Below are 23,550 nucleotides of genomic sequence, written 5' to 3' on the forward strand. Positions count from 1 at the left end.
TTATGGTAGAAAGCTGAATCTCAGGTTAAACCCACGGCGTGATTGTCTGTATAAAGTTGTGCGAGTAGCATATGCCACTGTGAATTTTTCATATATTCCCTTGCTTTGTTTTTGTTGACAAACTTAAACTAATTTCATGGAATGTCAGAGGTCTCAATTCTAAGGTTAAGAAGACATTAGTGTTTAACCCCTTAAGGACATGGCCTATTTTGGCTTTGAGGACCAAACAATTTTTGGTATTTTTTCATCTCCATTTTTCAAAAGCCGTATAAGGGCTTGTTTTTTGTGTGGCGAACTGTAGTTTTTATTGGTACCATTTTTGCATACATAGACTATATTATAAAACTTTTATTATTTTTTTTATGATCGTAGGGAGAGAAAAAGCATTAATTCTGCCATAGATTTTTTTTTTAAGCGTTAATTATGTAGCATAAATGACACACTACATTTTTTTCTGCAGGTCGGTATGGTTACAACAATACCAAAATTCTTATATTTTTTTTAGGTTTTTCCACTTTTCCACAATATAAACCCTTTTTTTGGAAATTATTTTTTTTTTCTAAATCGCTGTATTCAAAGTCCTATAACTTTTCTATTTTTCCATGGACGGAGCTCTGTGAGGGCTCAATTTTTGCGAGATGAGCTGTAGTTTTTATTGGTACCATTTTAGGGTACAAACATTTTTTTTTAATCACTTTTATTGCGTTTTTTGGGAGGCACTTTTTGCCATGCAGGATAAAAAGCATGTTCAATTTATTGTATGCGCCGTTACGGACACGTCAATACCAAATATGTGGGATTTTTTTAATGCTAATATGAGAAAAAGCAAAAAAAAATGTTTTTTTAAACTTTTTTTTACATTTTTATTTTTTTACTTTATTTTTCTCTTCTTTTTACACAATCTGTGTCCCTCTGAGGGACTTACACTGCAGGACTGAAGATCGCTATGATAAGGCATGGCAGGACTTCTCTCCTGCCATGCCTTATCGCTTATTACAGTGATCTTAAGCAATGGCAATACAGGACGCTGGTATCTGGCATCCTGTTGCCATAGCAACCAGCCAGGCTCTCGCGATTACATCGCAAGAGCCGGCTGAAATCACAGAGGGAGCGCGCTCCCTCTGTGAACCCTTTCCCTGCCGTGCTCTACTTGGATCTCTATAACGTAAGGGTACGTCATTTTGTGGGAAGTACCCCGCTCCCATGACGTACCCTTACGTCATGGGGAGGGAAGGGGTTAATTTCCTTAAAAACTACTCTTCCCATATTATTCTACTGTAAGAAACACATTCGCAAGGCTCCAAAGGGCTGGCACTTAAATGGGCCATAATTGGGTCTGCCTATCATGCCATGTATTCTAATTATACCAGGAGTTTGACCATCTTAGTAGCCAACCATCGTATTTCCTTTTAATCAACTGCATATCGACCCTAATGGTTGCTTTGTTATATGACAAGTTCTCTTTAATGGGCAACCGCTAACTATAGTAAAAGTTTATATACCACCTCCAGCTAATATCTAAGTACTATATGATATTATGGTCAAAGTGATGTTCCTAGATTCCAGCCCATTGATATAAATATGGGAGATTTTAACCATATTATGGACCCGGTAAGGGACTGTCTCCACCAGACAAATCTGACAAGTTCCCCATTACCTACATGGGCCTCCTCTTATTTGATGGAGGAGATATGGCGCTTAAAAACTCACATGGCACAGCATACTCTTGCCACTGAGTTTTGCATGGTTCCTTTGCTATTACTCAATTACACTAAGAAAAATCTCCTGCGCTCCCAGCATCGAGTTTTCGACCAAGGAGATAAAAATAGTCAACTACTGGCCTATCTTGCTAGCGAAGGCAGTGTCATACTCCCAATTACGACAGTTTGGGATGTATCCGGGGCTAAGGCTACTGACCCTGAGCTCATTGACAATACATTTGGCAAGTTTTACACGAACCTGTATACTTCTAAGCTCACTTGCCCCGATGGAGCCCTAACTGTTCATCTAGACAGTATTACCTCTCCGAAATTGCTTGAAAGTAATGTGGATATGCTAGATGGAGACTTGACACAAGAAGAGATTGTGGAGGCTATTGAATCTTTCCCAAGTAGGATATCTCTGAGACCTGATGAGCTTCCAATGGAATGGTACAAAAATAATATAAAACTCGCAGCTTCGAAACTTTTTGCTCTATACAATAGTATCCTTCAGCAAGGGACTCTGCCAGGGACTATGCAAGAGGTCCTGATAGTTTTAATTCCCAAGCCCAGAAAGATCCAGAGGACTGTGACTAATACCGCCCTATCTCTCTCCTTAGTAACAATATTAAAATTGTAGCCAAAGTATTGCAAATGTATATTAATAGGGCCCTCATTATACACATTATACATGCCGACCAGTCAGGATTTATGCCAGGTAAAAGTGCAACAATCCTAATCTTCCACATTAACAATGCATACCAGACGCCGTCTTCTGAAGACATCAGGGAATCACTACTCTCTCAGGTATAGTGGAAGTGGGCGATCTCTGCTCCTTCTTACCACTGTGGATATGTTTTGGCCTCTCCTGGAGCTCCCTCTTTAGATATTTCCAATTCTGATATGCCCTTAGAGCCCAGTTTGGGGGCCTTAACATCCCCCTAGCCTTGACCAGGCTGAAAGACCAGGCACAGATGGCTAACCTCCTGAAACCTCTCTCTAGTTTTTATAGGCAGTTGACACGTAGCCTTATTCCCCTAAAGGATAGAATTCTTGAGAAATGGGGCTCAGATATACCGGACCTGAACTGGGATGAGTGCTAGGAACAGACTATATGTTCTGGGAGTGTCATGTTTTACAGACTTACTGGCAAGATATTCTGGAGTTTATGGAATGAAATCTGGGAACTCCGCGTATTTTACACCCTAGGGTTTGTCTCTTTGGCCTTGTGGAAGACATACCTATTGACGCTACAATATGCATGCTATGCAAACTACTGCTTTTTTATGCTAAAAAAGTAATATTACTCATCCTCCCCCTTTAGCTGGGCCGAAACCCACATTGAATACCTGGGGATTTTAATTACAAAAACCTTGAAAACTTATACAATAAAAACTTCATTCCCCTTCTAGAAGAAATAACAGCTTTACTACGAACATATGACTTACCCTTTCTTACCTGGTTTGGCAGGAAAAATTTGATCCAAACATACATTGTCCCTAAAATCCTATATAAATTACAAATGTTGCCAATCTCGCTTCCAAACTCCTTCTTCAAAAACATCAAATCAATCTTCTCTAGATTTCTCTGGAACAACAGAAGACCCCAATTGCCACATAAGTTGTTGGTTCAGAGAAGGGAGAATGGCGGCATTAATCTACCAAACATGTCACAATATTACAAAGCAATTCAACTAAACAGATGGCTAGAACTGGAGAAACCCTCGAAAAATCCAATTGTAAGTGCGTTAGCACAATCATCCCATGGAACAACTTTCACACGAGACCTATGGCTCCCTGCACGTAAAAACTACAAAAAGTCTTCATTTGACCCGCTTTTAAGTGGAGCATGCGAAACCTGGGATTCCTTACAAGGGGAACTCGCCCCGCCTCCATCTCCTATAGCACCACTGACTCTTATCCCCGAGTACCAAGATACAAAACTTGATAAACACACAGAACAGCTGTGGTCTATCCTAGGTAAACTTACTATAGCGGACCTTTGGTCTCACCGCTCCATCAAAGGCACACAGCTCACCGAAAAACTACTAACATCACTATCATGCCCCAACCTTAACCAACTACAAATCCTACATCTAACTAAAACCCTAGAAAAAGTTAACAAAACTTTTCCAACCTCGCGTCTGCTAACTGAACTTGAGCGAATAGCGGCGGCTCAAAACACCCATGGTAGGAAACTCGCTCTCCTCAAAAAAAAATTCGTAACCTGCCAAGACACAACTAGACCTGCATTCATCAGATCGTGGGAAATGGAGCTGAAGATACAACTGTCAGACAAAGAGGCATAGTCAATTCTGAGCAGCTCACACGGCCACTCCAGATGCATCAGAATACAAGAAAACCATTACAAATTACTAACACGCTGGTACAAAACACCAGAATGGCTCTATGCCCACAAACTCTCAAACTCAAACAAATGCTGGGGATGTAAAGAACATATATGCTCCCTGGTGCATATCTGGTGGACCTGTCCACTAATAAGACCCTTTTGGGACCAGATTCAAACCAAAATAAAAGAAGTAGTCAACAGCACTTTTAACTTCTGTGTGGAACACATACTTCTAGCCAAACCGTCAGAAGACTATAGACCCTCTAAAGCAAGTCTGACCACACACCTTATACCGGCAGCAAAAGCACTAATACCCCTAACATGGCTCCAGCCTCAGGCACCAACCTATGCACAATGGATGGCAAAGGTAAATGAAATGCGCAGATTCGAGGAGCTAACGAGTTGGTCATGCAGAACACATAAACAATTCAGAAAAACGTGGGAACACTGGCCAGGGAACCCACCTCCACAACACAAATAAAACAGCAACAAAACTGGACCTTACTCTCTCACTCACTAGCACAGCCCAAAAATCTCGAGTCACAGCTCTTCTCTTTAAAGAAATCTAGATTGTAAACTTAACATACCTGCCCGCAGGTATGAGACATCGTCAGATATAAGATATAAAAGATGCATCCCCCCCACCTCCCCACCCCATCCCCCTTCACATCCCCACCCTCTAAAATAAAGAATGAGGAAAAAAAAAAAAAGTAATATTACTCAACTGTAAGCAGAAAACCCACTAGGACTGCCTGGCTGCGTAAAATAGATCATGTTACCCCCTTATAAAAATCTGACATACATGACTTGAGGTTGCCCTGCTAAATTCAATAAGATATAGGACCGGTAGATTGAAACTCTGTTCCTTTAGACAGCTAGGCTTGTTACCTATGCCATGGAGTTAATATCGCAACTGCCCCTACAGTTTGATGGGAAGTACTGTGGAAATTATACAGGTGCCTCATTAACAAACCTATCATCATGTACAACACCACATGTCGGCTGCAGTGGTTTATTCCCCTTCCATTAGACCAGCAATGCAAAGGTAAAAGTTTGTTACCAAGATGGTGAGCAGTCTGCAAATCATGTCCTATGAAGAACGGTTAAAGGATCTGGGAAAGTTTAGCTTGCAAAAAATAAGGCTAAGAGGAGACTTAATAGCTGTCTACAAATATCTGAAGGGCTGTCACAGTGCAGAGGGATCAGCCCTACTCTCATTTGCACAAGGAAAGACTAGAAGCAATGAGATGAAACTGAAAGGGAGGAGACATATTAGATATTAGAAAAAAACTTTCTGACAGGGAGAGTGATCAATACGTGGAACAGGTTACCACAGGAGGTAACATAGTAACATAGTAACATAGTTCATAAGGCCGAATGAAGACAATGTCCATCTAGTCCAGCCTGTTTATCTTCCTGTGTTGTTGATCCAGAGGAAGGCAAAAAACCCCAAGAGCAGAAGCCAATTAGCCCTTTTGGGGGAAAAAATCCTTCCCGACTTCCTAATGGGAATCAGATTGTTCCCTGGATCAACCCCTAATAGTTCCTACCTGCCTGTATACCCGGATTAACAATTAACCTAAGATTTATAACATATAATATCCTTCCTCTCCAGAAAGACATCAAGTCCCCTTTTAAACTCCTCTATGGATTTTGCCATCACCACTTCCTTAGGCAGAGAGTTCCACAGTCTAACTGCTGTTACAGTAAAGAACCCTTTTCTATGTTGGTGATGAAACCTGCTTTCCTCTAAATGTAGCGGATGCCCTCTTGTTACCATCATAGTCCTGGGTATAAACAGATCCTGGAAGAGATCCTTGTATTGTCCCCTCATGTATTTACACATAGTTATTTGGTCGCCTCTTAGCCTTCTTTTTTCTAGAGTAAATAGTCCCAATTTGGATAGCCTCTCTGGGTATTCCAGTCCCGTCATTCCATATATTAGTTTAGTCGCTCTTCTTTTTTTTTTTTTTTCAAATCAAATTTTTTATTGACATTTTGAATTTTATAACAAACAACGACATGCTATGAGAATATAAGACAACGTCTCCAGTAGTAAATAGAAATCATGAATAAGCAAAAAATAGTTCCTTGAGATACCAAATGCTCAATTTTAGTGCAGAGACAAAAAGGTCAGCGATATTAATAACCATTGGAAAGGGAGATCCACATCCGGGGTCGGCCCCAGACGGGATATCTCTGGGTCCAATGCAATATCCAAGAACATAAAACAAAAAGGGGGAGGGGGAACAGATACAGTAGGGAGCTCACTACGAAGGATAGGGTCGGGAGGGGAGAGTTAGGGTGGGGGGGGGGGTAGGGAACAGTAGGGGGGTCGTCTCGTGCCACCCCAGTCGCCGTCTCTCACGCAGTCCGTTCCCAGCGAGACAGAGCATAAACATACTGAAGAGACCCGGTAAGACCCGGGGGTCCTCCTCCAATCGTGAGGACCGAGCTTTGGGGGGGTGATGTAATAAAATGATGTGATAGTGACAGTGTTGCTAAAGATAATAGTAAAGATATTAATAATAATAAAAATAATAAAAGATAATAAAAATCTTGATAAAAATCTTGATAAGGGGGATCAAAAGTCCAGATACCAGAACGACATGCGGAAGGGTGGGGGAACTGGTGCCGTCTCACGAGGTCTCGGGGGCCTCCCGGGCTTGGCCTATATCCCTCCTGATGGCTCGCCAAGGGCTCCACGTCTCCAAGAATTTCTCGTGGGAACTATTGGCATAACTGCTCAGCTCTTCTAAGCTGGCCAGGAGGTCTAGTCGCTCTTCTTTGAACCCCCTCCAGTACTATAACATCTTTCCTAAGCACCGGTGACCAGAACTGTGCGCAATATTCCATGTGGGGCCTGACTAGTACCTTATATAATGGAAGGATAATGTTCTCGTCCTTCGCCCCTATACCTCTTTTAATGCATCCTAAGACTTTATTTGCATTTGTAGCAGCTGACTTGCATTGGTTACTGCAGTTTAGTCTACAATCCACTAGTACCCCCAGGTCTTTTTCCATATCACATTTCCCTAGCAGTACCCCATTAAGTGAATATTGGTAACATCCGTTTTTGCTGCCCATGTGCATAACCTTACATTTATCAACATTGAACTTCATTTGCCATTTTTCTGCCCAAGCCCCCATCTTATCCAGGTCCATTTGTAGCCGTACATTGTCCTCCGTTGCATTAATTATATTGTATAATTTTGTGTCATCTGCAAATATTGATATTTTGCTGTGCAGCCCCCCTATCAGGTCGTTGATAAATATATTGAACAGAATAGGGCCCAATACTGAACCCTGTGGCACCCCACTAGCGACTGTGGCCCAATCAGAGTACGAACCATTTATTACCACCCTCTGCTTTCTATCATTGAGCCAATTCTTCACCTAATTACACACTTTTTCACTCAATCCGAGCTGTCTCATTTTGTATATTAGCCTATTATGAGGCACGTGTCAAATGCTTTAGAGAAGTTCAGATATGGTGGTGAGATCTCCTTTAATGGAAGTGTTCAAACAAAGGCTGGACAGACATCTGTCTGGGATGATTTAGCGAATCCTACATGGAGCAGGGGGTTGGACCCGATGACCCTGGAGGTCCCTTCCAACTCTACCATTCTATGATTCTATGAGAGGTTGGACACTCAGGAGGAACAATCCAGTATATGTCATCTCCTAATTTTTTCACCCTTACACGTGGCAGACATATTTTTTTTTTATAAAATCCGTTTTTATTGAGATTTTTCAGTAATACAATCATGAATAATCACATATTCGACTCATAGAACATGTTTAACATAAGGACCTCCATTAAGCTCAGTAGGCGCAATAGGTCTAGAGCAATCCAATAGGCAGACGTCACTTTAAAATAGACAACAAATTATACAAGACAATAAGTAACAAACTATGACAATGGGAGGTAGGTGAGGGAGAGAGGGTGGGAAGTAGATACTTGAGTCCACAGAAATCTAGAAAGTGAAGACAAAGGGCGTTCTCAGTATGGCAGCTTTATATTAGTTTAAAGCCTAAAACCCATCTAAGATACAAGCCATGCCAATCAAAAGTCTAAAGTCAAATCTGACATGGGGGTGTGGACCTGCGACCTCCCTAGTCTGATAGCCAAGTCAATGTTTACACTAGAAGCCAGATCTCACCTCGCGCCAAGGGTTCCATATCACCAGAAATCTGTCATGGGTGCCACTCGACCAGCTGAACAGTTCCTCCAAGTTGCGGGCCAGATCAACTCTATCCCTCCCCTGAGTCAATGAAGGGGAGGACTTTTGAAGCCATAGCAGGGGGATAAGTGCCTTTTCCGCATCCAGCACATATGCAATTAACCTCTGTTTCAGTGTGTGAAACCCCCGTGATGGCCTCCAGAGTAACAGGATCTCTGGGGTGAGAATGAAGTTAGGTGAGAGCTTCCGTAGGATCACCTCGACCTTGTGCCGAAAGGGGATCAGAATCGGGCACTCCCACCAAATGTGCAGGTATGAGCCCGCTCCCGTGTCACTTCTCCAGCATCTACAGTGTGAGGCCAATTTATGATCAAAAAGCCACTGAGGCGTCCTGCACCAACTTACTAAAAGTTTGTAGTGAGCCTCTTGTGAGAGGGTACAGGGAGATAGGCCATTTTCTGGGTTAGTTGAGTATCTCCTGAAGACAAGTTAATACATAGTTCTCTTTCCCATTAGTAGAGAAATGCTGGTTTGGAAATAAGCGTGGAAGAGATGAAATGCTTACAAAGGAAAGCAATTCTTCTAGACATGGGCTTGCCATTACTTAAAGTCTTATCAAACACGGAGAGAGGCCTCATATAGATGTATGCCTTCAGGAAGTTCCAAAATACTTTCTCCACCTGTGATGACTGTAGGAAGGAGAAGGACTGACAGGGTAGAAGGGTCAGTAGGGCCTCCCTCGGACTTAAGTGGGCAAGGGTTTGTTGGTCTCTAAAGTTTCAGCCAGTAAATGTGGAGGCTTACCAGACAGTTGTCCGAAGGAGAGCCCATAAAGCATGGTAGCGTGCGAAGAGGGGTGAGCGGTGAAGGTTTCAGGGCCAGAGTCTCCCTTAGAACGTCCCAGGTCTCACATGGACCCTGTAAAAGGGGATTAAAGCTTTTGGCTCTGTAAATATTCTTCCCCGGGAGCCAGAGGTCGTCCAGGAAAGAGATACAATACATATTTTTGACTAAGTGTAACAAAAGGGGATCTCTTAGAGGACTGGCCATCTCCATCCAGTAACTGAGATGGGATGCTAGGTAAAAGTCACGGATGCAGGGCAAACTAATCCCCCCCCCCCCCCCCTCTGAACCTCTCTTTATCATTAGGCTATATGCCTGTCTGGGCCTCCTCTGTCTCCAAATATATCCTGTGAATACTGAACGAAAAGTTTTAAAAAAGCTCGCTGAGAGATGGATTGGTAACATACGGATCTTATAAAGGATTATAGGAAGGATGTAGGATTTTAGTATGTTTTTCCTGCTGAACCACGAGATGATGGGCAGGTCATAGTCACGTAAGAGAGTTTTAATTTTGGCGATAAGAGGTAAAAAGTTAGAGGGGTATAGGTCTGCTATTTTCTTAGTTAATTTTACACAGAGGAAATCAATTGCTGAGTCTGACCAAGAAAACTGGGAGTTAGCTTCTAAAGTTCTACAAAGGCCTAGGGGGATAGAGACATTTAAAACTGTTGATTTGGCAAAATTAATTTTGAAATTGAAAAGGTTCCCGAACTGTTCCAGGAGGGAGATAAGTTTAGGGAGGCCTGCCTCTGGTGAAGTAATCAAAAACACGATGATATCTACAAACACTGCAGTAGAAAGCTCCTGCCCTCCTCCCCCCCCCCATGGCCAGGCCCTGTATCTCGTGGTCTAACCTGATACTCTGGAGCAACGGCTCCAAAGCGAGAATTAGAAGGGTAGGGGAGAGTGGGCAGCCCTGGCGGGTACCATTTTGGATGTCGAATGGCAGGGACAGAAGGTCATTCATTTTCAGTCTGGCATAGGGTACAGAGTATAGAAAAAAAATGGCTGAGACAAAGGGGAGTGGTTAGTTAAAGTGGAGAAGAACAGAATGCATACAATGCCAATCGACCCTATCAAAAGCCTTTTCGGCATCAGTACTTACTAAGGCTAGGGGAATTCTTTTTGATTGGGCAAAGTGCATGGCATGTAAAATGCACATACAATTATCCCTTCACAAAGCTTACCTGCTCCCTATTGATCAATTTTGGGATGAGGTCTTCTAGCCGATTAGCCAGAATTTTTGCCCACAATTTGACATCCAAATTTATTAATGAGATGGGCCTATAGCTGCCACACACCTCCGGGTCCTTGTTTTTTTTATGGATCAGCGTGATATGGGCTTCTTGGGCTTGCCTCGGGGGGGGGGGGGGGGGGGGGGGGGGGGGCATTGCCTTGTAAGAGGAAATTAAAGAGTTCGGTGGCAGACATTTTTGATAACATTCCTGTAACTGACACATCCGTTACTCAGGACTCCATGAAATGAATGCTGAAAGCTTTGCAAATTTCTCAGCAATTTTGCTTAACTTGTCCAACACATCACTTCCCCTATTATTTAGGCTGAGAATAAGATTAACCATGTGCAATGGCAGAATTTATAACTTTGCAGAATATGCAACATCATTGATGTGTGTTATATTCAGGAACCAGAGCTAGATCAACTCAGAGCAAAGGTGGCTGATTCAGAGGACAGGTTACGTCACAATAATGTCACATTTTGCGGGATCCCAGGGATTGTGTCTCCCTTCAAATTGATGCACAATCTGGAGAAATTTATGTAAGCATTGCTGCCAGAGTGCTTCATACAGGACTTCATAAAAGATAGGGTGCACAGACTTCCTTGCCCTAAACATTTGGCTTACCGTGTTCCAAGAAATGTTCTTGCCCGTGCTAATTTCTACCAAGTGAAAGAAAAATGACTGGAGGCTGCATTATCTCTCTATACAGATATTATTAGCAGTAACTTTAGCACAAAGGTGACAACTACTTCCTGTTACCGCAATGCTTGGGAAAAGTAAAATCTAGACATGAGCGAGCACCAAAATGCTCGGGTGCTCGTTACTCGGGACGAAATTTTCGTGATGCTCGAGGGTTCGTTTCGAATAACGAACCCCGTTGAAGTTAATGGGCGACACGAGCATTTTTGTATATCGCCGATGCTCGCTAAGGTTTCCATTTGTGAAAATCTGGGCAATTCAAGAAAGTGATGGGAACGACACAGCAACGGATAGGGCAAGCGAGGAGCTACATGTTGTGCTGCATCTCAAGTTCCCAGGTCCCACTATTAAGCCACAATAGCGGCAAGAGTGGGCCCCCCCCCCCTCCCAACAATTTTTACTTCTGAAAAGCCCTCATTAGCAATGCATACCTTAGCTAAGCACCACACTACCTCCAACAAAGCACAATCACTGCCTGCATGACACTCTGCTGCCACTTCTCCTGGGTTACATGCTGCCCAACCCCCCCCCCCTGCACGACCCAGTGTCCACAGCGCACACCAAATTGTCCCTGCACAGCCTTCAGCTGCCCTCATGCCACACGATGGCCTCATGCCACACCACCCTCATGTCTATTTATAAGTTCGTCTGCCATGAGGGGGAACCGCAGGCACACACTGCAGAGGGTTGGCACGGCTAGGCAGCGACCCTCTTTAAAAGGGGCGGGGCGATAGCCCACAATGCTGTACAGAAGCAATGAGAAATCCAATCCAGTGCCACCTCCATCTGGAGCTGCACACGTGGGCATAGCAACGGGGAACCTATGTGCCACACACTATTCATTCTGTCAAGGTGTCTGCATGCCCCAGTCAGACCGCGTTTTTTTATAAATAGTCACAGGCAGGTACAACTCCGCAATGGCAATTCTGTGTGCACCCACAGCATGGGTGGCTCCCTGGAACCCACCGGCTGTACATAAATGTATCCCATTGCAGTGCCCTGGACAGCAGAGCTAACGTCAGATTAAATGCAGGTGGGCTTCGGCCCACACTGCATGCCCCAACCTGACCGGGGTTTTTAATTCATAGACACAGGCAGGTACAACTCCCTATTGTGAAGTCCCTGTGGACCGACAGCATGGGTGGGTGCCAGGAAGCCACCGGCGGTACATAAATATATCCCATTGCAGTGCCCATCACAGCTGAGGTAATGTCATGTTTAATGCAGGTGGGCTTCGGCCCACACTGCATTCCCCAGTCAGACTGGGGTTCTTTACAAGTGGACACATGCAGTTACAACTCCGTTTGGACCGACAGCATGGGTGGCTCCCTGGAACCCACCGGCTGTACATAAATATATCCCATTGCATTGCCCAGCACAGCTGAGGTAATGTCATGTTTAATGCAGGTGGTCTTCGGCCCACACTGCATGCCCCAGTCAGACTGGGGTTCTTTAGAAGTGGACACATGCAGTTACAACTCCATGTGGACCGACAGCATGGGTGGCTCCCTGGAACCCACCGGCGGTACATAAATATATCCCATTGCATTGCCCATCACAGCTGAGGTAATGTCATGTTTAATGCAGGTGGGCTTTGGCCCACACTGCATGCCCCAGTCAGACTGGGGTTCTTTAGAAGTGGACACATGCAGTTACAACTCCGTGTGGACTGACAGCATGGGTGGGTGCCAGGAAGCCACCGGCGGTACATAAATATATCCCATTGCAGTGCCCAGCACAGCTGATGTAACGTCAGCTGTAATGCAGGTGGGCAAAAAATTAATTGGATTACACTGTAGGCGAGGGCCCAAAAAAATTGGTGTACCAACAGTACTAATGTACCTCAGAAAAATTGCCCATGCCCAACCAAGAGGGCAGGTGAAACCCATTAATCGCTTTGGTTAATGTGGCTTAATTTGTAACTAGGCCTGGAGGCAGCCCAGTTAAAATAAAAATTGGTTCAGGTGCAAGTTTTAACGCTTTAATGAGCATTGAAACGTATACAAATTGTTTACAAAAATTATATGACTGAGCCTTGTCGGCGTGATTACGTGAGGTTTCAGGAGGAGGAGCAGGAGGAGGAGGATGAATAGAATACACAGATTGATGAAGCTAAAAGGTCCCCGTTTTTTATGGTGATAGAGAACGATGCTTCCATCCGCGGGTGCAGCCTACGTATTGTTTAGGTATCGCTGCTGTCCGCTGGTGGAGAAGAGAAGTCTGGGGAAATCCAGGCTTTGTTCATCTTTATGAGTGTAAGCCTGTTGGCACTGTCGGTTGACAGGCGGGTACGCTTATCCGTGATGATTCCCCCAGCCGCACTAAACACCCTCTCTGACAAGACGCTAGCCGCAGGACAAGCAAGCACCTCCAGGGCATACAGCGCGAGTTCAGGCCACGTGTCCAGCTTCGACACCCAGTAGTTGTAGGGGGCAGAGGCGTCACCGAGGACGGTCGTGCGATCGGCTACGTACTCCCTCACCATCCTTTTACAGTGCTCCCGCCGACTCAGCCTTGACTGGGGAGCGGTGACACAGTCTTGCTGGGGAGCCATAAAGCTGGCAAAGGCCTTAGAGAGTGTTCCCCTGCCTGTGCTGTACATGCTGCCTGATCTCCGCGCCTCCCCTGCTACCTGGCCTCGGAACTGCGCCTTCTGCCACAAGCGCTGTCGGATGGGAATTTTACCATCAGCTTGTCCGCCAGGATCCTGTGGTATAGCATCACTCTCGAACCCCTTTCCTCTTCGGGTATCAGAGTGGAAAGGTTCTCCTTATACCGTGGGTCGAGCAGTGTGTACACCCAGTAATCCGTAGTGGCCAGAATGCGTGTAACGCGAGGGTCACGAGGAAGGCATCCTAACATGACACAACTAGTCAGCCATGTGTGCCAGGGTACCTGTACGCAACACATGGCTGTCCTCACTAGGAAGATCACTTTCAGGATCCTCCTCCTCCTCCTCAGGCCATACACGCTGAAAGGATGACAGGCAAGCAGCATGGGTACCCTCAGCAGTGGGCCGAGCTGTCTCTTCCCCCTCCTCCTCATGCTCCTCCACCTCCTCCTCCTCCCCCCCAACGCGCTGAGATATAGACTTGAGGGTGCTCTGACTATCCAGCGACATACTGTCTTCCCCCGCCTCCGTTTCCGAGCGCAAAGCGTCTGCCTTTATGCTTTGCAGGGAACTTCTCAAGAGGCATAGCAGAGGAATGGTGACGCTAATGATTGCAGCATCTCAGTGGCAGGTTGGGGCACAGGGGGAGAGGCAGTGGTGCAAACAGGAGGCGGTGAACGGCCTTCGTCCCACCTTGCGGGGTGCTTGGCCATCATATGCCTGCGCATGCTGGTGGTGAGACTGGTGGTGGTGACTCCCCGGCTGATCTTGGCGCGACAAACCTTGCACACCACAGTTCATCAGTCGTCTGCACTCTCAGTGAAAAACTGCCACACCTTTGAGCACCTCGGCCTTTGCAGGGTGGCATGGCGCGAGGGGGCGCTTTGGGAAACAGTTGGTGGATTATTCGGTCTGGCCCTGCCTCTACCCCCGGCCACCGCACTGCCTCTTCCAACCTGCCCTGCTGCTGCACTTGCCTCCCCCTCTGAAGACCTGTCCTCAGTAGGCTTAGCAAACCAGGTGGGGTCAGTAACCTCATCGTCCAGCTGCTCTTCCTCCTAATCCTCTGTGCGCTCCTCCCTCGGACTTACTGAAATTACTACTACCTCACTGATAGACAACTGTGTCTCATCGTCATCGTCCTCCTCACCCACTGAAAGCTCTTGAGACAGTTGCCGGAAGTCCCCAGCCTCATCCCCCGGACCCCGGGAACTTTCCAAAGGTTGGGCATCGGTCACGACAAACTCCTCCGGTGGGAGAGTAACCATTGCTGCCCATTCTGGGTAAGGGCCCGAGAACAGTTCCTGGGAGTCTGCCTGCTCCTCAGAATGTGTCATTTTAATGGAGTGAGGAGGCTGGGAGGAAGGAGGAGCAGCAGCCAGAGGATTCAGAATTGCAGCAGTGGACGGCGTAGAAGACTGGGTGGTCGATAGATTGCTGGATGCACTTTCTGCCATCCACGACAGGACCTGCACACACTGCTCAGTTTCTAATAAAGGTCTATCGCGTGGACCCATTAATTGTGAGATGAATCTGCGGAAACCAGAAACTTGCCTCTCTCCTAATCCTGCAGCAGTCGGCTGCGATACACCTGGATCAGGAGCTCGGCCTGTGCCCACACCCTGACTTGGGCCTTTGCGTCCTCGCCCGCGTCCACGTCCTCTAGGCCTACCCCTACCCCTCAGCATGGTGTATTACGAGTAGAGCAGAAACAGAACGCTGTAATGAAATGTGCCGCTTATTGGCCTGTGGTTGGAGGCTGACTTTGCTTACGGAGCACACAGCAGAGCCAGGAAACAATTTTGCGCAAGCCTGTCGTGAGACCGAGGTGCGAATGACTGAGCTACTGTAATTCACAGCGCAGAACCAGTCAGGTGGCCAAAGGGCAGTGGTAGGCCTTAAGTATTTTGCTACAATTTTTTAAAATGGTGAGGTGAAAAAGCAGACAGACACCGTATGCAGCGTATATATGTATACTGTTTCCCTGTGGCGGGATGAGGGCGATCATGTAACGGAGCGCACAGCAGAGCCAGGAAACAATTATGCGCAAGCCTGCTGTAACGCTTAGCTGGGTATTAATTAGCGACTACTACCCCCAGCAGACACGCAGGAAACTGAAGACGGTCACAGGCAGCCCAAATATAGTATTTTTCCCCAATTTTTTGAAAAAGCCCACTGCCTATATAGACAGTATATCTCTTTCCCTGTATCACTGTCCCTGCCTCACCAGTACTGCCCCTATACTCTGTAAAATGACTGCAGACTGAGGACGCTATGGTCTGCACGCCCGATATACAAAAAAAAAAAAGTTGTGCAACACTGCTAAAAGCAGCCTCAACAGTACTGCACACTGTCAGATGTGGCCCTAAGAAGGACCGTCGGGGTTCTTGAAGATGAATATAACACCTAACACTCTCCCTATAGCAGCTACAGCAAGACAGCACTTTCCCTGATCTCTGTCAGAACGCATCTGTGGCGAGCCGCGGGCGGGGCAGATTTAAATACTCGGGTGTCACCTGATCTCCCCAGCCACTCACTGCAGGGGGGTGGTATAGGGCTGGAATGTCACAGGAGGAAGTTGTAATGCCTTCCCTGTCTTTCTATTGGCCAGAAAAGCGCGCAAATTTCTCAGGGAAGAAAATGAAAGTGACTCGAACATCGCGTGGTACTCGTCTCGAGTAACGAGCATCTCGAACACCTTAATACTCGAACAAGCATCAAGCTCGGACGAGTACGCTCGCTCATCTCTAATAGATAGATAGATAGATAGATAGATAGATAGATAGATAGATAGATAGATAGATAGATAGATAGAGCGAGCACATTTCTCCAAGAAGGTAAACTTTTGTATGATGTCATGTATAACTTAAGATTGTTTTAGACAGTTTTATAAATAAAAAAAATAATAACTCTGGAATAAAGTTGTTAGTGATTTATTTTCATATTTCTCAATTGCCTGAAACACTGGGGACTCATAAGACAGTAGCAGATAAATCTTCCGGGAGTTGTTCTACCTGGCACCTTGCCTTCTTTTGGTCCATAAATATCCTCATGTAATGCTTTGTGTGGCCTTCATTGGCCATACAAGCTGAAGATGCTGCTGCCTTACATTGTCATCATTCATTTCTAGGATTCATCTCAGAACAGAACGAAGAACAAGCCAAGAAAACAAGGAGAATGACTGTTGAGGCCAAACAGATATCTAATGTGAGCAATGTTAGGCAATTGTAACATCCAAAACATGATTCTAAAGTTAGCTCCAAATGTCTGAGATTTATATTTATGTATCAAAATATCTATTTTGTTCTCCTTGATTTAATTAAAAATGTAATCTTAAGTAGTTAAAGGGGTTGTCCCGCGCCGAAACGTTTTTTTTTTTTTTTTTTAACACCCCCCCCCCCCCCCCCGTTCGGCGCGAGACAACCCCGATGCAGGGGTTAAAAAAACAAACCGCTCAGCGCTTACCTGAATCCCGGCGGTCCGGCGTCTTCATACTTACCTGCTGAAGATGGCCGCCGGGGTCTGCTCCCTCCGTGGACCGCAGCTCTTCTGTGCAGTCCATTGCCGATTCCAGCCTCCTGATTGGCTGGAATCGGCACGTGACGGGGCGGAGCTACACGGAGGCGGCATTCTGCACGAGCGGCCCCATTGAAGACAGGAGAAGACCCGGACTGCGCAAGCGCGGCTAATTTGGCCATCGGAGGGCGAAAATTAGTCGGCTCCATGGGAACGAGGACGCTAGCAACGGAGCAGGTAAGTAAAAAACTTTTTATAACTTCTGTATGGCTCATAATTAATGCACAATGTACATTACAAAGTGCATTAATATGGCCATACAGAAGAGTATAGACCCACTTGCTGCCGCGGGACAACCCCTTTAAAGGTTAAAAAGAAAAAAATGTTACCTGTATTTACCTAGATGCGCACCTTTAATGATCCTTTGAATTTTAAGATGCCATCCACACTGGCATACCTTTACTCCTAAAATGCATACATTTGTATCAAAGAAATGGATAAAAGTGTAACATTTCATGAATCCTTAGGTTTAAACATGGCTTAAACATAGTCAAACTATACATATGTTTGACTACACCGAGCCTGGCATGTTTTTGTGGGATTGAAAAACATAGCCTATAGAGATGAGCGAGTATACTCGGCAAGGCACATTACTTGAGCGAGTAGTGCCTTAGCCGAGTATCTCCTCACTTGTCTTTAAAGATTTGGAGGCCGGCGGCGGGCAGGGAGCGGCGGGGGAGAGCGAGGAGGAACGCAGGGGAGATCTCTCTCTCCCTCTCTCCCCCCCCCCTTGCTCACCCCCGCAACTCACCTGTCACCCACGCCGGCCCCCGAATCTTTAGAGATGAGTGGGGAGATACTCGGCTAAGGCACTACTCGCTCGAGTAGTCCAAGAAAAAAATGTGTGAAAATGTGTGAGTTTTTATTTAACATTGCTGTCAATTAAAAACATATATAAAACATGCGGCTGTATCTTACCATATGCTTAACGTATACAATTTTTATGATCAGGGGCAAAAAAAAAGTGTTGAACTGCAAAACTTTATTAGAAATAATGGTTACAGTGACAAATATATACATTTAAACAAAAAAAAAACCCAAAAAGCGGATTAATATGTATACAACACTCTTGGTTTTAAAAGCGTAAAGGTATGCCTAAAATGCATGCGTCTTCACATGTTTTTTTCAATGTATGTCTTTTGCATATGTGAATGGACCCTTATATCAATGTTTCATTATGCAAATTCAATACAATATTGCAAGATGTGAGAAAATCCTCCTTAGGGTGACTACCCACTACAGTTTTTTTTCACTGCGAAATTCGCAGCGTTTTTTTCTGCAGGGGTCTATGGGACTTGTAATGTTAAAATCGCGATTGCGCAAAATCACAATTTACCATGACATCGCGATAGACCCCTGCAGAAAAAAAAACGCTGCGAATTTCACTGTGAAAAAAAACTGTAGTGGGTAGTCACCCTAAGGCTGCATTTCAAAACAAACCATTGGATGGCCAGATATATTGTAGACAAATATAGTGTGCATAGATCTGTCCTGCTTTCCCTTAGCTCTTGGCTCAACATTTCTTGAGATGTGTAGTGTGATATGGACTGTTTTTGGGGAAAAGAACATGCTTTTGTGGTATTATGTCCAAATATCTTTATCCTATATGTGTTTATTATAGCTACCTAGTGGTTGTAAAGGGCATTGCAGCTCTTCCAGGGGTTTGCTAGCATGTTGCAATATTGTATTCAATTTGCTTTGTGAGGAATTGGAGATTTTATCTAAATTCAAGGAAAGGTAAGGGTGGACTCATATGTACAGCGCCTGACAGAGTACTGCAAAGTCATGTCATTTTTTTAAGCTGATGATCTTGCACCACATATCATGGGATAAATTGAGCTGAAAGGTAAGATAAGATATATATGTGTTGTACAACTTGTGTCGAATGTTGTCAGCAATTTTAGGTTATTATTAGAGATGAGCAAGCATATTCGTTTAGGTCAAATACTCGAGCGAGTATCGTCCTTTTCGAGTATATGCCTGCTTGTCCGCAAAGATTCGGGTGCCGATTCCCCCTCCCCCCCCCCCCCCGCTCCCTCCTGCTCACTCCTGCAACCCACCACTCACCCCCACCGGCACCTGAATCTTTGCGGACGAGCAGGCAGATATTTGAAAAGAATGATACTCGCTCGAGTATGCTTACTCACCTCTAGTTATTATGTACTGACAATAAATATCTTTATAAATAAATCTATGTAACATATTTTTTATGGGAAAGGCTTTATACTTATCACATGTAACTCTATATTAATAAATATAGCAATGTATAAAAGACTTAAAGTGTCATTGTCATTAGAGATGAGCGAACGTACTTGGTTCGGGTGTTTTTGGATTTGAGCACCGCTCTTTCCGGGTAACTGACTACTCGGACGAAAAGCAGAGGGGAACAGGGGGGAGCTCTCTCTCCCCCCCCCCCCCCACTCCCCTCTGCAACCCCCCGCACACCCCCGGCGCCCCCCGAATCTTTTCGTCTGAGTAGTCAGTTACTCGGAAAAAGCGGTGCTCGAGTCCAAAAACACCCGAACAGAGTACGTTCGCTCATCTCTAATTGTCATCTATTGTGAATCCCTTAAACTAAAGTCCCAAGCTCGTGAATTTAAAGTTTGGTTTTTTTTGTAGGACGCTTGATTACGTCCATGCACTCAGTAGCCTGTGGGAGGACCGGGGGAAATGTACAAATTAAAAATTACACCCTGGAACTCAGCGTCCCTTCTTGTACTATCCCATTACTTTAGCTTATGAGGCTTGTAGAAGACAACATATTCCCCTTAGTTTTTTAAAATATCTACTTTTTATTATTTTTGGGTCATCACGGAGCAATTGTGCCTCACTGTAGATTGAGAGAGTCGTAAGAACATTTTGCACCTTTACATTACTGTATTTCTTCTTTGTAGGTCTGTTGAACCAGTTCTTCTATTCACTATGGATACGTAATATATATTATAAATATAACTCTATATAATAGAGTTTCATTGAGTCATATAGGTATCACCAACTGTAATGTAATATACTGCATCATACATTGCATTTGGAAAGTCTTCAGAACCTTTAACTTTTTTATCTTTATTTGTTATGTTGTATCTTGCGCTGAATACCCCATAATGACAAAGGGGAACAGAATGTTAGAAATCTTTTGTCATTTTTTTTAAAGATAAAAGACTAATATTTTCATTGATGTAAGTAGTCGCACCCTGTACTCAGTACTTATTTGAAGCATCTTTAGCAGCAATTGCAGCCTCTTGGGATGCCAGAAGGTTTGCACACCTGGATTGAGTGATTTTCTGCCATTCTTCTCTGCAGATCCTCTCAAGCTCTGCCAGGTTGTATAGGAGACATCTGTGAGCTGCCATTTTTAGGTCTCTCCAGAGATGTTCAATTAAGTTCAAGTCAGGACTCTGGCTGGAGCACTCAAAGACATTCACATCGCTGTCCTTAAGGCACTACTGAGTTGTCTTGGATGTGTTCTTATGGTCATTGTGTTGTTGGAAGGTAAACCTTCTCCCCAGTCTGAGGTCCTTTGGGCTCTGAATGACATTTTCATTAAGAATGTATCTGTTCTTTGTACCATTCAGTTTTCTATCAACCTTGACCAGCCTCTCTACCATACAGCATGATGCTGCCACCTCCATACTTTAACTGTAGGGATGGAAACAGGCAGGTGATGACCAATTCCTGGTTTCTTCCAAATGTAACCTTAACATTGAGGGCAAAAAGTTTAATCTTGGTTTTATCAGACTAAATAATCTTGTTTCACACTGTCTGATATTCCTTTTGGTGCTTTTTGGGAAACTCCAGGTGGGCTTTGATGTGTCTTCTATGGTATGGAGAAGAGGCTTCTTTATGGCCACTCTGCCATAAATCTCAAATTGGTGGAGTGTTGCAGTGAGTGTTGCTCTTCTGAAAATGCCTCCCATCTGCACACAGGATCTTTGGGGCTCATGCAGAGTGACCATGGGTTTCTTGGTCTTCTCTCCTACTAAGGCTTTTCTCCCCTATTTATGTAGTTTGGTGACCAGCTCTAGGTGGAGTCCTGATTGTTCAAAATGTCTTCCATTTAAGAACTATTGAGGCCACTGTGCTCTTTGGAATCCTCAATGTAGCAGAAATGTGTCTGCAACCTTCTCTTGATTTGTACCTCCACACAATTTCTGATCTCTACAGGCAGTTCTTTCCTCCTCATGGCTTGGTTTTGGCTCTGATTTGCATTTTGAGCTGTGAGGCCTTATATAGACAGGGGTATGCCTTTAAAAATATGTTCAATCAACTGAATTTACCATAGGTGGACTTCAATCACAGTGTAGAAACCTCTCAAAGATTACTAAAAAAAATAGAAGTTTCATACCAAAAACGTAATTTTTCTTTTAATTTACACAAGTCCACAAAATAACATAATGAAAAAGTGAAAGGGTCTGAAGACTTTCCAAATTCATTGATTATTTTCTAGAACCTGAAGTTGGACCAATGTACAACATATGGCTAAATTGTTATAATAAAGCAGTAACTGCTATCTGTTGTATACACAGGAAAATAATTTGACTGCAGTCACTGAATTTTTCCTCTTAGGATTTCAAACTAGCCCAGTTGTAAGAATATTCTTGTTCTTTCTTTTCCTCGCTGTTTACTGTGGGACAATATGTCTGAATTTCCTGATCATCACCCTGGTGTCCACCAGCAAGAACCTCCATACTCCAATGTACTACTTCATTTCACAACTGTCCATCAGTGACATTTTATTACCTACAGATATTGTCCCCAACATGCTCCACATCCTTTTGAATAATGGGGGAGCCATTGCTTTTCTTGACTGTTTCATTCAGTATTATACTTTTGTTGTAGCAGAAGGATTTGAATGTTTCCTCCTCACAGTGATGTCTTATGACAGATATGTGGCCATTTGTAATCCCCTTCGTTACACCTCTATCATGACAAGTGGAATTTGTGTGGCAATGACAATCATGAGCTGGTTATTTGGATTTTCTATTATTTTGGTTTACATCATGACAATATCGAAGCTAAATTATTGTGGACCAAACATCATTGACCATTTATTCTGTGACCTTGTTCCCTTACTAGAACTTTCATGTTCTGATACTTTTATTGTCCATTTGGCGACTTATATAATAAGCATTCCAATTGTAATCATCCCAACCACAATCATTGTATCATCCTATACTTATATTGTTTTAACAGTCTTAAGGATCCCATCCAGCACCGGTAGACATAAAGCCTTCTCCACCTGTAGCTCCCACCTCATTGTGGTTACCATATTCTACTGGACTATATTTAGTGTTTATGTTTTCCCAACAAATGGACGAACGCTCACCATCAGTAAAATTGTATCACTTCTGTATACTGTAATTACTCCTTTGATCAACCCCATTATATATAGTTTGAGAAATAATGACATTAAGAAAGCCGTACAGGAAACACTTCATAAGCGCATAGTCTGGTAGATTATCAATAATATTATATACACCACTGAGATGCATTCTGAAGATAATGTAGACAACAGCTTTAGGGCTCCTATCCACTTGCGTTTTTTTTAAGGCTGCAATATCGCAGCGTTTTTTTAACGTGATTGTCAATGGGATTGTCTAATGTTGAAATCGCATTGCACACAAATCACAAAGCACAAACTTGCTGTGTGTTTTTAACATTAGAAAGTCCCATTGACATTAGTGTTAAAAACACAGCAATACTGCAGTGTTTAAAAAAGAACGCAAGTAGGTAAGAGCCCTAACACTAGAAATTCCAACATGAAATTTTTGTTCCACTTATTTATTTTTTGAAACATGGGGGCTTCTGACTTAACCCCTTAGTGACCAATCTTGTTTGTGCCTTAGTGACCAGGGCAGATTTTGGAAATCTAACATAGAATAACTCCCTAAACGTTTTGCATATCCAAGTAATTCTTACATTGTTTTTTCGCCACATATTGTACTTCATTTAGGTGGTAAAAAGAAACCAATGGAAATTGTGTATTAATTTATTAAAAGAGCTAAATTGGGAAAAATCTTAAAAAATTGTCATTTTTTTTCACATTTTCAACTGCAATATGTCAAATATGTGCAAACATACTATACAGATTTTTGATGAGATATATATTTCCCTCTGTTTACTTAATTCTGGAAGCATATTGGAAAAACTTTAGGTTTTTTAACCATTTAGGAAACATTAATTCAATGAATGGCTGAGCACTGCCTCTGATTGACTGAGCACTGTGACCAATCAGAGGCAGCGTTACGTTGTCATTTAATGGCTGAGCGCTGCCTCTGATTGAACACAGTGCTCAGCCAATCAGACCCAGCGCTTTCTGGAGATGGGGATTTTTAAATCCCCGGCCAGGAGAA

The 23,550-nt window shown here is 43.9% G+C and overlaps 1 protein-coding gene across 1 annotated transcript; it reads left to right on the plus strand.

Annotated features, from left to right (window-relative positions):
* Window positions 1-1,743: 1,743 nt before the first annotated feature.
* On the plus strand, window positions 1,744-22,653 carry LOC136610360 (olfactory receptor 10A7-like). The gene is made up of 3 exons (XM_066589592.1): window positions 1,744-2,110; window positions 16,755-16,831; window positions 21,724-22,653. The coding sequence occupies exons 1-3, from the start codon at window positions 1,744-1,746 to the stop codon at window positions 22,651-22,653; spliced, it is 1,374 nt and encodes a 457-aa protein (XP_066445689.1).
* The last annotated feature ends 897 nt before the right edge of the window (window positions 22,654-23,550 follow it).

The sequence above is a fragment of the Eleutherodactylus coqui genome, chromosome 2 (genome assembly GCF_035609145.1).
Source record: "Eleutherodactylus coqui strain aEleCoq1 chromosome 2, aEleCoq1.hap1, whole genome shotgun sequence".
Lineage (NCBI taxonomy): Eukaryota > Metazoa > Chordata > Amphibia > Anura > Eleutherodactylidae > Eleutherodactylus > Eleutherodactylus coqui.

Excerpts from the sequence above, each read along its gene's own strand:
- LOC136610360 (XM_066589592.1), top strand. The coding sequence starts at position 1,744 with ATGGTTCCTTTGCTATTACTCAATTACACTAAGAAAAATCTCCTGCGC. Across the intron at positions 2,111-16,754 it reads GGCTATTGAATCTTTCCCAA|GATTCATCTCAGAACAGAAC; the intron begins GTAGGATATCTC and ends ATTCATTTCTAG. Across the intron at positions 16,832-21,723 it reads AGGCCAAACAGATATCTAAT|GAAAATAATTTGACTGCAGT; the intron begins GTGAGCAATGTT and ends TTGTATACACAG.